This window comes from Sturnus vulgaris, chromosome 2 (assembly GCF_052056855.1).
Source record: "Sturnus vulgaris isolate bStuVul1 chromosome 2, bStuVul1.hap1, whole genome shotgun sequence".
Lineage (NCBI taxonomy): Eukaryota > Metazoa > Chordata > Aves > Passeriformes > Sturnidae > Sturnus > Sturnus vulgaris.
The window spans coordinates 95688546-95702734 of record NC_142244.1 but is presented as its reverse complement, the minus strand read 5'-3'; the positions used below and the strand labels follow the sequence as shown (position 1 = coordinate 95702734).

Sequence of the window (14189 nt, the reverse complement as noted above, 5' to 3'; positions counted from 1 at the left end):
GCTTCAAAAAGTGATAATCCCATCTCAAAACAACACATAGTTCCAATTACTGAGACAACAGGGTCAGATTCCCTTTGCAGCAAGCAGGAAAGAACTGAAATGCTGGACTCTCTCAGATTTGATCTGGTTCCTGAGCTTCAAACAAGGGATTTGCCTTCTTCACTGTCTGTGTGTTCAGAGGAAGTCCAAATGATATAGAAAAAGATCCATACTTATGAATACTTTACGTGAGCTTTATTCAGAAGAACAAAGAAAATTAAAAACCTTTTGTCCCTAGTTACAAAACTGTGGGAAGGCACTGTTACGAGGGGGAAACTGAAGGAGAATAGAGGAGTTTTCAGGGGTTTTAAGCTTTAATTCTCATTTTCCTACTCTGATTTTGATTGGTAATAAATTAATTCAGTTCATTTCCCCATGCTGAGTCTGTTTTTCCCATCACATTAACTAGTGAGTGATGTCTCTTGTCCTTATCTCAACTTAAAACCTTTTGTTATATTTTCTCCCCTCTGTCCAGCTGAGGAGGAGAGTGATGGAGCTGCTTGGATGGGCACCTGGCATCCATCCAGGGTCAACCCACCACAAGCACAGCACTGTGAGGGCTGCTATGGGAAAAATTATCTCCATCTATTCTATTCTATTCCAATATACAGACCTGCCATGGTGTCTGTGATTCTGGACTGTGAGGTGTTTAATAGTGCCCATCATGGACTCCCTGTGTTTCTGCTTCTGCCTTTGCTTCCCTTCATCCCACTTTTCAGATCCTCTGTAGTGCTTTGTGAATGGTATTCCCACACTGCTGCAGAAGTGATGGGGAAGCACAAGCAATGAGCCTCACTACAGGATCACTTTGCAGAGATGTTTGTTTCTCTTGACTACAGAAGGAGGCTACCTGGCTGTTTTACACTGGATGACTGCTTTTTACACAGCTAAATTTCTGACAGCTAATTCCCACATCGAGTGTGCATGATAATTATAAGGCTTACAAAAAAAACCATGTTTTATACTGAGGGGATGAAGTTTTGAATCCTGGACCTAATATCGACTTTTTGTGTGACACAGAGATATTAATTTGAGAGCAGAATGCTGCAGCATGGTTTTTGTTCCCATTGCATTGCTTCTGTCATGAAAAAAAGCCAGGGGAAGAGGAGCCAGGGATTTCTGCACTGCAGGAGGAATCCCTGGCCAATGTAGAGGTAAAGTTTTATTTGCAGGCTCTTTAGTTACAATTGCTCCTTGTCAAGCAGCGTGCATACCTATGATGCTATCCCTACATGGTAAAAAAGAATTGTTCTGTTTCAGTGAGCAATGGAAATAGTAAATATTCAGGAAATGTGTGATTTGAGATTTTTTGTTTCTTTTTTAGTAAAACATATTAAGGTCTTTTGAATCTTATTTTGAAATCAACCAGTGCATAAATCTCAGATTGAAATTATTATTCTTCTGCTTTAGGATTACCAGAGGAAAATGAATATTCCAGACTGTCGGCCAGCACTACAGCAGGCTCATCGATTCAAAGGCACAGGGAGAGCCACACTAGTCAGGTAAATATTTCATTGATGGCATGCTAGAACCACTAAAGGAGAAAAAGATCATAGTAGGCACATGTTGAACACTGTCTCTTGATTTAAATTTAGGTATTGGCATTGAAAAATCCAGACTTCTTTAACAAGTTTGTGTTGAGCTAAAGGCAATAATGAATTTACTACCAAATTTTTTTGTTTTTTTCTGGAAGAATGATCGACCTTAAAGATTCTTATATTGGGTTCAAAGTTTATGAAACATACTCTTACTGGTTGTAAAGATGCTACTTCCAGGTAGGAAATATGTATTTTAACCCTGAGATCTTATCTCTCTCAAGATACTGATTCATTCATACCAGAAGTACTTGCATGAACCTCATAGAATTTAATGCATAATTATATAATACTTTTTTATATAAAAGTAATGAAGACTTTAAAAACGGTCTTCACGATTTTTGTACGAATACCAATAAGTAATACATCAAAATATATATCAGTTAAAACAGCAGTAGGTACTAAGGGAGTGTGAAGTTTGCATTGGTTCTCTTAACGTTTCTAATGAGTTAAAGTAATTTAAAAATTGCAACATAAAATTAATTTTGATGTGCATTAAGTGCACAAAAAGGGATAAACTTTTTCATAAGATATTTCTTAATTCTTTCTTCAACATTTTGTATTTAATGTGAACTACTCTACTTTCTAAGTGGCCAATTCTGGTATGAGGGCATTCAAAAATTTTATTATTATATTACTTCACTTAAATGGCATTAGTGTATTCTCCTGTTGTCATTATGTCATCAGTGCACTTTTCTAAAAGGGTAATCCAAATTAATTTTATTTATTTGAGATGATTGTAAGAAGTTTACAGTAAAGCTAAATATTGTCCAAAGTTGTAGCTAAGAGAACATTCCTTGACAGAAACCTCTCATTAACCAATTTTACAATTTCCAAACTATTTTACCAGAAAGTAAGAGAAGTTCTTTATCACTTTAGAAGCTACTTGTTGTCTGTGGGGGACAGCTGACATTTCATAACAACAAAACACTGGCCCTAGCCAAGATAAACAAATGTTTGGCGTTTGACTCCAGCAGGAGCAAGATTCAACCTTCAACATCATACTCAGTGTTAACGTAACTTTGAAAAACAGTAGGTTTCAACTGGATAAATATGTGAGCAAACCAGTACAAAAGCCTTCATTTTTTGTTTTTCTGTCTTACTGTCAGAGGTATGCAACTGCAGTGCCTATTCTGAGCTGAAAAATTGTGCCAAGACAGCACTGAGCACTACATTTATCCCTTGAGTAAGGTGAGCCAGAGCTTACTGGCACATAGATAGGAACATACAAATCTTGCACACCACACCTCACCATACCTCTCAGACTCTCAAAAATGGACTTTGGCCCTGTTGTGAAAAGAATACTTGCAGTTCTACTGTCTCCAGATGAGTATCCTGGATAAGGATGTTTTCAGCTGTCTCTGTTACATTTTTATTACAACAACCAAGTACTTATTACGTATGACAGTGGCCAAAGAGACCTTTCTAGCAAATGAAAAGTCCAGGTCCCTGACACTGCCTCAGTTACAAACCTCACACCTTTGTGTGAGAAATTTTGTCCTGAAGCACCTCACACCTCTCTTGTTAATTAGCTTACCTGGGACGACAAGGTCATGTATTTAAATTACTACATCAGTACAGTACAAAGAGTTAAATGAACTGGATGTAGGGGAGCCACTGTCCTCTTCATTTCTTTGCAAATGGAAACAACATTTAAATGTTTTATTTTAGAACCAAGTTGTTAACCATTTGCAAATTTGTTTTTATTTTTCCAAAAGTACTTGCCAAACCCTGAACACAATTTCATTTCACTATTTTGAAATGTCACTTTTCAGTAAATTTTCAGATGTTTTGCCAAAGAGTTCCACAAAATTTTAAAATAAATTCCATGCTATGTACTCAGAATTACAAACAGGGACAATCCTTAAATGCAAGCCCAGTAAGAACTGTGACAAGCTGAGAGAAGAAACGTGTAGTTTTTGATACAATTCCTTTAATGAATAAACATCTTCCAAAATGGTGTTGCCAAAAGAAAAAGGGAAAAATATTCCCATAAAAAGAAAAAAATAAAAAATTCTATGTTCACAGGGATGAGAATTCTTACTGTGAAAAGCATTCCTCACCATTGCCAAAGCATGGCATGTATTTGAAAATGATTGGGTTTAATTACTGTTGACATTTCTTAGCATGCTGCTAGTGACTCAAACAGTGTACAAGCTGATTGTAAAAATCTTTGCTAAGCTCAACTGTAGTAACCTTATCACTTAAAATAATTCTTGCACAGTTATATGAAGTAGGACATGGTTTTTGGTAGGTCTATGAAGATACTGATTGACTAATTGCTCTGAAGAGGAAAATGTGGGTCCTTGGATATCTTGGCAGACATTGTCACTTCAGCTAAAGGAAACTGGTTCACTAGCTTTCAGAGGCTTCCAACATTTATGGGTTTTTTAATATCTCCCTGCTAGTTCCTTACTGAAGTGATAGTAAGGGTTAGTTCATTTCATTTTTGTCACAGGATCTCAAGGCTCATATGCATTCTATTAAGTTTAGACATTGTGGCTATGGTACCATTGTGTTGTCACATCAGGCACTAATTACCTGACACATCCTGCACACTGCAAATCTACACATTCCAGAAATAATTCTTCAGGTCAGTACCTGTCTACATGCAGCATATGGATCAATCTTTCAACAAACATTTCTGAAAGTAGTTACCAAGCATAAAACATCATGCAGATGATCATCCTAAAATGAAGTCTGCTGAAAAAAAAAAAAAAGTAGAAAAAGGCTCACTGTTGGTCATAAATGCTAATTTTCTAGAGCAGTAGTTACATAAAGAATTTTTTTTAATGAAAAAGGAGAAAAATTGGAAAATTCAAATACTAACAAAATATTTCTCATTTTAAAGTTATAGAATGAAATTCTACTTTATTCTGTGAGAAAAAGTGGAAGAGTGTTAAAGTTTAATTTTTGTCTCCTCAGGAATGAAAGAATGTCAAAAGAAATAAGAGTAAAAAGATGTCAAAATCATGTCAAAAGAACAACAAACTATCGGGTTTTTTAAACACTACCTTTTTCTTCATATAGTTTTGTAGCTTTACAGCTACAGATTTCCAAGTGTTTTTATTATTAGGTTGCAAAATATCGCATAAAAACATAAAGAACTTAACACATGATATAGCACTGTAACTTCATTCTCTGTGAAGATGAAAATTGAACCAGGAATTTGGGGGTGAAGCCAGTTCTTGAAAAGTTTCATGTGCTTTAGCTTGTTCAGACAGTAGATGTTCTGGAAACTATTTGCTAGCAGTCACACATTTTCTCTGCCCCAACCCAGCATACTAGCTTTCCTGTGTTTTATGCTTTCCTTGTAAATCAAAACATTCTAGTCAAGGAAATATTCAAAATTGTAAGTCAAAAACCTACAGTACAATGGTACTGCAAGAAGCAATATTCTAACCTACTCTTACCAGAAAACTTTACTTCTAGCACCTATGCCTCTAACTCAACTTGTACAGAAAGTGTTTTGGTAGCCTCTTGCTCCCCAAGCAGCAGAAAATCTAGGAATCTTCCTTTTCCAAGCTTGATTTTAAATTAAAGATCTAAAATTACTTAAATAAGTATTGTTTCAAATTGCTTCAGAGATTTGTCTGTACAATTTGCCAGTTCCAAATGTGCCTGGATCTATAGTCTCAAATTCTTATGCCATAATTTTCTTCCAGAGGCAAAAACCTCACCAAAATGAATGAGATGCTTCTTCTGGCCATTTTTGCATTAACTTGCAAAAATGTAGGAAATTCTGACATGACAAAGAGTCATTTCTATTCAGTCACACTCTAGGAAGTGATCTCAAAGCAAATTGGCTACTCCACAAATGTTGAAATTGCTTAGCAGCTTCTAAAACCCAAAACCTCCTCTAAAATAAAAAAGCTGTATAAAATATTGCTCCTGTGCTCTTTTTCCTTTACACAGAATATTTCTCAGTTCCTTAGTCAGTTCAGTGGGCTGTCTCCAGACTGTTCTTAGTGATTCCTCTGTTCTCAACAGCTGCTATGAGTGTCTATGTTTAAAAGAGCATAAAGACCATTGAAACATATAAATTCTTTGGAATGTCAGCAACAGCAGCAAGATGAAACAGTCAATAAAAGCAAGCCTCTACATTTGTACCTCACACAAAAGCTAAGTGGCCCTGTCTTTTTTTCACAGATCCAGGACTATGAGATTTTTTGGGGGTTTGGGTTTGGGCTTTTTTTTAAATGATATTTTAAAGTTGTTATTACCATTCACTATGAAGTGAGAAGTGGTGTGAGAAAGATATAGTGGAATCAAGAAAAGCTGGCCAGCTAAAATATTTCTTTTTCTTATGTGGGAAGCAAGAAGCAACATGGTCTGTCTGTAACAGGATGAGATGGACAACCTGAAGATAATGAACAGATGGGAGATGAGGGACAGATTAAAGATTAGAGTGATAATAAGCATGAGTGGGGAATAAACCAGACAGAGATAATGGATAATTCTAAGAAGTAAGTCTGGAAAAAGAACCATATAACTGAGAGAAGGTAAATAATTAAATGGAATAAGAGTTTTGGAAAGAAAAAAAGAAAGAAGATCCAGAGAGGAGGAATCAACCCAAAGAAGTGATGAAAAAGAAAGCTAAATAAAAGATAAGAACAGGAGGGAAAGAACTAAGAACAGAGCAGAGGGTGATACAGTAAAAAGAGAGGGACTAAGGAGGAAAAAAGTAAGAAGTCTGTGTGATGTTCCAGATGTGTCATTCATCTTCATGGACGTATCAATGTGATTTTTTATTTACAATAAAATAAAAAAGAACTGTAATGATTTCCTACATTTACAGGGTTGCATTCTTTGCAAGTTAGGTCTTAACCATATTCTCCTGACAATTCAGTTGTCCCAGAAGAAAGGTATGAAGTTTTCTTTTGATAGATGCAAAGCCTCTGCTCAGTTTAGCTTTGAATGGCTGAATATTTGCTTATTTGTAATCAGATGATCTCACGTGCATTCAGTCCTATGGAAATGCTCCCAGAACAAGACACAAATAAACAAGCAGATTGCCATCCTGGTAGGTTAAGTAATATCAGACACTTGACATAACCTGGTGTAGGATTTTGGTTGCCCACTTCTGAAATACATTTTATCTGCCATGTGTTCAAAGAGGTGAGATAAAAATCATGGTTATTTTTTCACATATGATTATATTAGAAAATCTGCGGTCTTTTCTATTTTCCTTAAACCCCATGATGCAGATTGGCAGATTGCAGTAATATAGAAGACAACATCTGACAATGTTAAATTGGAAATATCTTTTCATATTCGTGAAGTATGTATTTATTGTTTCATTACTGCTTAAGCCATAGCTCTTATTTCATGAAATCTCATTGCTTTCAGCAGTCTCTTCCCTCAGAAAGAGCTGCATATTCATTATAGTTTCAAGGGTCTTCTTTGTTCTTCTTTGATTTAATATTTGTTGCCAATCACTTCTGTTGCTAACTGCTCAAAAGTTTAAAAAAATGAATAGTCAAGAATGTGTTGCAATGTGTTGCTATCCCCCACCCTTTGTCACAGTTCTAAACACTGGGCCCTAACATTCATTATTATTGTCTGTCATGCTTGACTATTACCTGGAAGTAATCTTTGATCATCTTTGAAGCAAAACGTGGCAATCAAACAGATCTGGTGTAATAAAAAGACGCCACTAACACCTTTGTAAACACATAACATCCAAGAGAAGACATAGAATATACTTATCATTAATCTGAATCAGTATATCCCCTTGAACTCCTTTGTTTATTGCTTTGACATGAACACAAAGAATACTCTTTGTAATGTCACACACAGTGACAAAAAATCAGGTCCTGTAACACATTGTTGCTTTATTTTTAGAACACTTATAGTCAAAAGCATGTGCCTTATAGAATAAATGGTATGAGGCAATGCATAGTTTAAATTCATCAATAAATGCATTATCTTGTGTTTATGTTGAAGGGCTCTTGGAGGGCTGATGCCCTGTGCTAAGCAGGTATAGCCCAGATCTGACCACTGTGACCTCCACAGGTGACAGCAAGGATCCTGCTCTTTGAACCAGTGGATGTCACAGCAGTTTCCCACACATTCCATGCCCCTTTTCTGTCTCCAGTGCTTCATCCTCACTGCACTTACCCCTGGTAAATGAGATTGTAGAAGAGAAGGGAATAAAACCCCCTGAGTATCCCCATGCCTTCCCTAAGCTCTGTGTTTGGCTAAAGGGTGTAATTATCCCTCTTGGGCTGCCACGATGGCCAGTGGCTCACCTTAAAAGGCTGCTTCAAATTTGAACTCAACAGGAGTGTGGTCCAGCACCCACTGACAGCACCTGTGGAGAGTCACTGCACTTAGCACTTGGAAGTGCTGGGAATGAGAAGGGATAAATTTGTTCCTCTGCCCTTCATTCTCTTGCTGCCTTGTACACACTGCCACATGCAGATAGTAAAGATTTAGATTGCTAACAGACTGTAAATCAAATTATGTTTTCCTCTAACATTGTTTGACCATAAGTGGAGTGTTTTTATAGAACAAAGGATGATACCCAACTACAGCAAATACAAGTTGATTGTTTTTGTGGCAGTCTCTATCTAGTCAAATAAAATATCTCCATTAATTCTATGAAAAGGCAGTGATCAATTAAGTAGCAACATGACTTAGTTTGTCAGATATTTTTTGTTAGATTAGGTGCAAAGCAGTATTAGCATTGTTAGGTGAGCTGTTCCAAAAAACTCTGTTATAAATGATTTGTTTTCAGAACTCATTTTGAGAAAGACACAGTTGCTGTCTGAACATATTCTTTTTCTCAAGCATCAGAGACAAATTAGGAGGATGTCTTGAAGGTTTTAGAGAGCATTGTAAAATCAGTTTATACAATAAATTGATAAATATTACCTTATAGGAAAAAAAATCAATATTTGATGGTTGATGGTTGATGGTTGATGTTTTAGTCACTCTGGGAATGTGTCACCTTTTAGTTGACATCAGAAATCTAGAGTTGAAAAACTGCAAAAAAAAAAAAAAGAATTAAAAATTGAAAGCCTCAAGATCCAAAGAAAGAAAGTACACCCCTGTTTTGAATGTATAGACTTGTCCAGTTCTATTCCCAGCTCAGGTAATTAGTGTGCCTGACATATGCTGTCATATATTATTGAACATTGCCTATCTTGTGCTAATATTTTCTACCAGATTGCAAATTACAGTTGTATTCAGGATTTGTGTGCTCATTTTATTTTGCAAAGATATATTTGTTTGATTGCTGAGATACTTCCAGTCTGTATGGAAGATGGCTAACATAATTCATTGAAAATACTGTGATATAATTATTGATATATTTTTGATAATATTGATATAACTACTTCACTTAAAGATACAAAATTATGGAAGACAAGTCCTGTTTTGTGACTAAAATCATTACTTCAAAGAATAATTTTTAAAAAATCATCCCAAAGCAAACAACCAGCTCTCTCTCCTTCAAATTGAAAAAAAAATTAAAAACAAATTTTAAAAAAGCCAAAAAAAAGCCCAAAACCATAAACACAAAAAAACACCCTACAGGAAATCACAACAGTATGGCAGAAAATCTGACAACTTCCACCCAAAATAGAATTGCAGTTAGATGAAGAATTTAAAATATTCTGCCTGAGGCACAGTATAGATGTGTGTAGCCCAAGATTCTCTTTCTAATAAAAACGAGGGTACCCAGGATAAAGTCAGAAATACAAGATGTCCCTTTTGTAAGTGTGATCTCTCAGTTTTCAGCGGTCTGTGAGGAAGGGCTTCTGGAGTTAATTTAGTAGACAATTATCCTTAGTAAGTTTTTCTTTCATTAATTCTTTTGAAAAATCCTCTCAGGAAGTGAAACTAAGGCAAACAGTGGAATTAATTTTTTAGGATGGCGTTTGGAGAGCTTTCCAAGTGCCATGTGATAGTAGAGGGCTGGACTGGGCAATCAAGGATACCTGTGCCTGCATGATCTCTGACACAAGACTATCCTGCTTCCAGCATCATTCCATAACTGATGTTTGGAAGAAGATTGAATCTGAATCTGTCCCTTGAAAAAAAATATCCAAGAGATAGCCATAAATTACTTGTCAGAAGAGAAAACATTTCTGTCTGAATCATGTGGCAATGCATTTTTGTTAAAAAATTTGTCCCTTTTAAATTTTATTTTAAATACAGTTACTTTTAAGATTATACCAAATTTTTATAAGTCAACCAAGTTATTACTTCCTTTGGTATGTCATCTATATAGCAATACTTCTAAAAGAAGTTTCTTCTTTTAATTTAGTTAGAAATTTTAACTGAGAAAGAAAAAATATTTTCCTGTTTGGAAAAAAACAAATGCATTGTATTTTCAGTTAATGTTTTGCTGGCATACCTCCTCCAGAGAAATTCTATATTTACAGCAGACAGAGCACCTGTCTTCTTTGTCATTTTCTCCTTTCCAATAAATCCATTTGACATCCATTCAGAGCTTTATTTTTAGACATTGTAAAGTTGCTCCAATACAAAGAAAAAATCATGAACAGTTTAAAAGAACAATTAACTAAAATCACTTTATTTTCATATCTCACATATCAAGTAATTACATTCAGGGGGTCTGCTGTTGCAAAAAAATGCTTGTCCCAGCACTCACATGATAATCACATGAACCAGTTTGGATCCCAATGTTACATTTGTATTTGAAGATTTTAATTGGAATTTTGAAGCATGTAAGCTCATTTATCATAGCTGCTCTGTGCTCCATGATGGGGTTGTTCATGGCCTGTGCAGGTTTCCCAATCAAACAAAAATTTACATATTGATTTGATTTATGTTGAACGCTTCCCTAGGCTTCTTAACACGCCCTTGGCTTACTGTGTGCTTTCCCTTTATATATTTAAATGAATATTATATTGGTAAATAACATGTAGACTAACAGATTTTTAATTTTCCTTGATTCAGTAGTTGGTGGAAAAGCAATCCTTTCCTGTCTTCTGCTCTTCTTTTAACATAAAAAAGCCCCAGACATATTTGCTGGTACCTGAAGGGTTAGGAGTTTTGGAGAGGTTGCAGTGTGCCTGTTCTGTAGTTTGGAAATAAAGTTGTGACATGCATGTTTGGAAAGAGTCAGTGTAGGGGCTTATTGGATTTTAAAACATTACATTTAAAAAGGACATTAAAATGAGGTAGAAACATTTTTGTGACAGTTGCATACAAGCTGAATCAAAATATGTTGCATGCAGTAAGAATTATTTTCTGAATTACTGAATGAAATGGTGTCTAATTTTGGAACAAGATGTGAGAACATCGCTATCATTATTGTCTTAAAAATGAGGATCCACAGGGGTCTGAACTGCTTTTGAAGGCTGTAATAAAGTTAACTGTGAGTCACCTAATGCCTGAAATTTATTTGGCTTTCATATATAGGCAGCCTACAAACTGAAAAAAATTGTAAACAGGGGTTTTGTCAAGGTAGTTTCATTTCTAAAATAATTATGATAATTTATCATCAACATTATACATTCATTGCATAATTCACTTTAGATCCTGCTAAAAGTTTAGAAAGGTAAAATCACTGCTCTTCCGAACTCAGTTTTCCCTGGATTCCATGATGGGACCCCAACTTTGCTAATGGAAGAGAAAAATTGATGATATAATTAACTTTGAGCATTTACTGACAGTTACTTTAATGTATCAACACTGATAAGTCTACTGAAGAAAACAATTGGCATTATTTCTCCAAACAAAAATAATTAACTAGCCACAAAATGCAAATGTCTCAGAAACACAGGTTTATATGCTTTGTATGTCCTTAAATTGCTCTATGATTTCTGTTGTGCTTATATATCTATAAGCAGAAATCTTAGTAAAACTTAAAGAAGTAACTAAAACCAGAACTGTAATAAAACATTAAGTGCTACATTTTTTGCAAAGAAAATTATTTGTATATTTTCGTATTTGTATGTTTTAAATCAAATAATTAATTTCTGGTGAATATTAGTAAAAACAATGCACTCACAAATGAAAAAAAAATATTAGAGTAGTATACACATATTTTTTAAAATATAAACTCCACATTTGGTCAGTGAGGGAGCAAACTGAGGTAAAATACTGAAAAGAACTTACCAATAATAAATTTCTGTTTGTCAGACTGTGTAATGAGCCCTTTTGTCATAGGCTGATGATTAAGACTGTTGCATTTGGCATACAAACAGAGAATATAAGTTCTTTGCTTCTGAATGTTACAAAACATCCTCTGTAAATTTATAGTGTTTGATCTTTTAATGCAGAATGAATTTCTTGAAATTCTAGAGCCAAATCTCTAAATAACTCGAAGTTAACTTTAAAAGTGACTGTTAATCATTTTATCTGGCACACTTGTCACAAATTATTTAAAATATGAAACATTTCACTTTCTATAATTAAAACTTGCTGAATTTTTAACTTCCATATGAAAGAGACTATAATTAAAATAATTTATTGACTTACCTTATGGCAACTCATCTTGATTCTAAGACAAAGTTGAAATCTAATATGCCTGCTTTAGGCTGTAAAGTGAAATCTAGGCAGAATTTACAAGCCTAAATCCAGAATGCAGTTCAGAGCCTCATTCTCCAATAACTATGCAATACTCAAATGTGTATAGGCAAAATTGTGCTCTAAGACTTTCATGACTGCCAGCATATAACCACAGTGCTCTGTCTCCAGTGTTCTTTTGTGAATTAAAACCACAAGGGACTCTCTCTGAAGGATTTACTTTAGCACAGTAATCTGACAGCACAAATCACAGGAGTCAGAGTCCTTCTGCTCTGCACTCGGAGACCACCCCTTGTAGTTGCAGTTTCCTCTCAGCATGTGGGAACTTCGTCTCTTCCTTAACCTTCCTAACCCTGAAAGACCCTGGCTGGACAGCAATTGCCCACCAAGCTGCTCTATCCTTCCCCCCTGCAGCAGGACAGGGAGAAAAAATAAGGAAAAAATTAATGTGTCAAGATATAGGCAGTTTACTAAAGCAAAAGTGAAGGTTGTGCATGCACAGCTAGCAAAAGGAAAATAAAATAAAACAGAAAGATTTTATTCTCTTCTTCTGATCAGCAAACAATGTCTGGTCACTTCTTGGAGCAGGGCTTCAGCATATGTGGAGGTTGTCCTGGAAGGCAAACTTTGTAAATAATGAATGTCTCCCCTTCCCCCTCCTTTTTCTTATAGGTGTGCAGATCTCATATGGTATGGAATATCCCTCTGGTCATTTTGGGTAGGCTGGCCTAGGTGTGTCCCCTCCCAAAATGTTGCTCACCCCCAGACTACTGGTCAGGTGGGAATGTTGGAGAGACAGCCCTGAGGCTGTGCCAGCCCAGCTCAGCAGCAGCCAAAACTCTGGAGTGTTATCAGCTCCTTTCTAGCTCCCAAGGCAAAGAGGAAAGTGATTTTCATCTCAACTAGGACCAACACAGAGAAGCTGAATCCACATATTCTAATTTCCCAATATGCTCTAGCTTCTAGAGAATGATGAAAGTCCTTCCATACATGTTGTGATGGAACTGAGTCATTGGTGTTCTGTCACCCACCAGAATCCCTGATACCAGGAGGAGAGAACTTGCTTTTACAGCTCAAGACTTTGGGCTGTGAAGTGGAAAGAGTGAATCCTGAAAGCTCCTCCCTGGACAAATTTATTTTATCCATCTTGCCATATTTTGCAGTGGAACACATGGATCTGGTTTAAATCCTTCAATCCATTGCAGTTTGCAGTTAATAGCTGTGGTAACTCCACAAGTTCTTCTTTTGTGTGTGACTTCGACACTTCAGCTTTTCTTGTTTGCTCATAAAGAGCTCTTGATACTAAACACAGAGATTGTGTTTCCACCCAATGGCAGAGCTGATAAATGCCAAGTATTCAAATACTGTACATTTTGTGGGTCTAGCCCAAATGTTGTTTACCATGTCTGATTGACTTTGACTTTGGCTACAAAAATCCTGGTCTGTAGTTGCTGCTGATACAGTTCGTGAAAGTTGTTCATTTATTGTCCATTTAAAAGATCGGTAGTCTTAAAGTATTTAATTCCTACATGCATCATTCACCTTTCACAAAATACCTGCTCAGGATATATAACAGTAATGAAGAAACACAACTTACTATTTTACTTCATGTGAAATTATTCAGCCAACCTTTTCTATAATGAATATGTATAATAGATCTCTAGCTTGTCACGGGTCTAATCATAAATGGAAAAGAGAAAAGATATCATGTTATTCAAATAGATCTAATTAAATTAATTGGTTCATTTAGGGCTCTGCCACTTCTTATGCATTTTCATCCATTTCATTTTGACTGCAGTTTCATGTCAGGTCCTTCATGCAGGCTGTTTTCCAGTTTATTTGCCAGTTTCAAAGTGAATAACTGCTGGAGGTATTTTTCCTTTCCTGTTTTAGAAAATACAATAAAGTACGTACACTTATTTGTGAACTGGACCAACTTTTGTCCACTATGCTCTAACTGATGACCCAGTATTAATTTACAGCTTGCATAAGCTGAGCCAATATAATAAAACTTCTTCAGTGCCTATAAGCTATAAACAGGATGCAAATCCA

General features: G+C 35.7%; 1 protein-coding gene across 4 annotated transcripts in view; it reads left to right on the top strand.

Moving 5' to 3' along the window:
* Positions 1 to 14189, top strand: part of MYO16 (myosin XVI) — a 368415-nt gene that overhangs the window by 340575 nt on the left and 13651 nt on the right. For all 4 annotated transcript variants that reach the window (XM_088160175.1, XM_088160176.1, XM_014883245.2 and 1 more), the window contains exon 34: positions 1450 to 1541. In XM_088160175.1, the coding sequence (XP_088016301.1) occupies positions 1450 to 1541 (92 nt within the window). The remainder of the gene's footprint in view (positions 1 to 1449; positions 1542 to 14189) is intronic.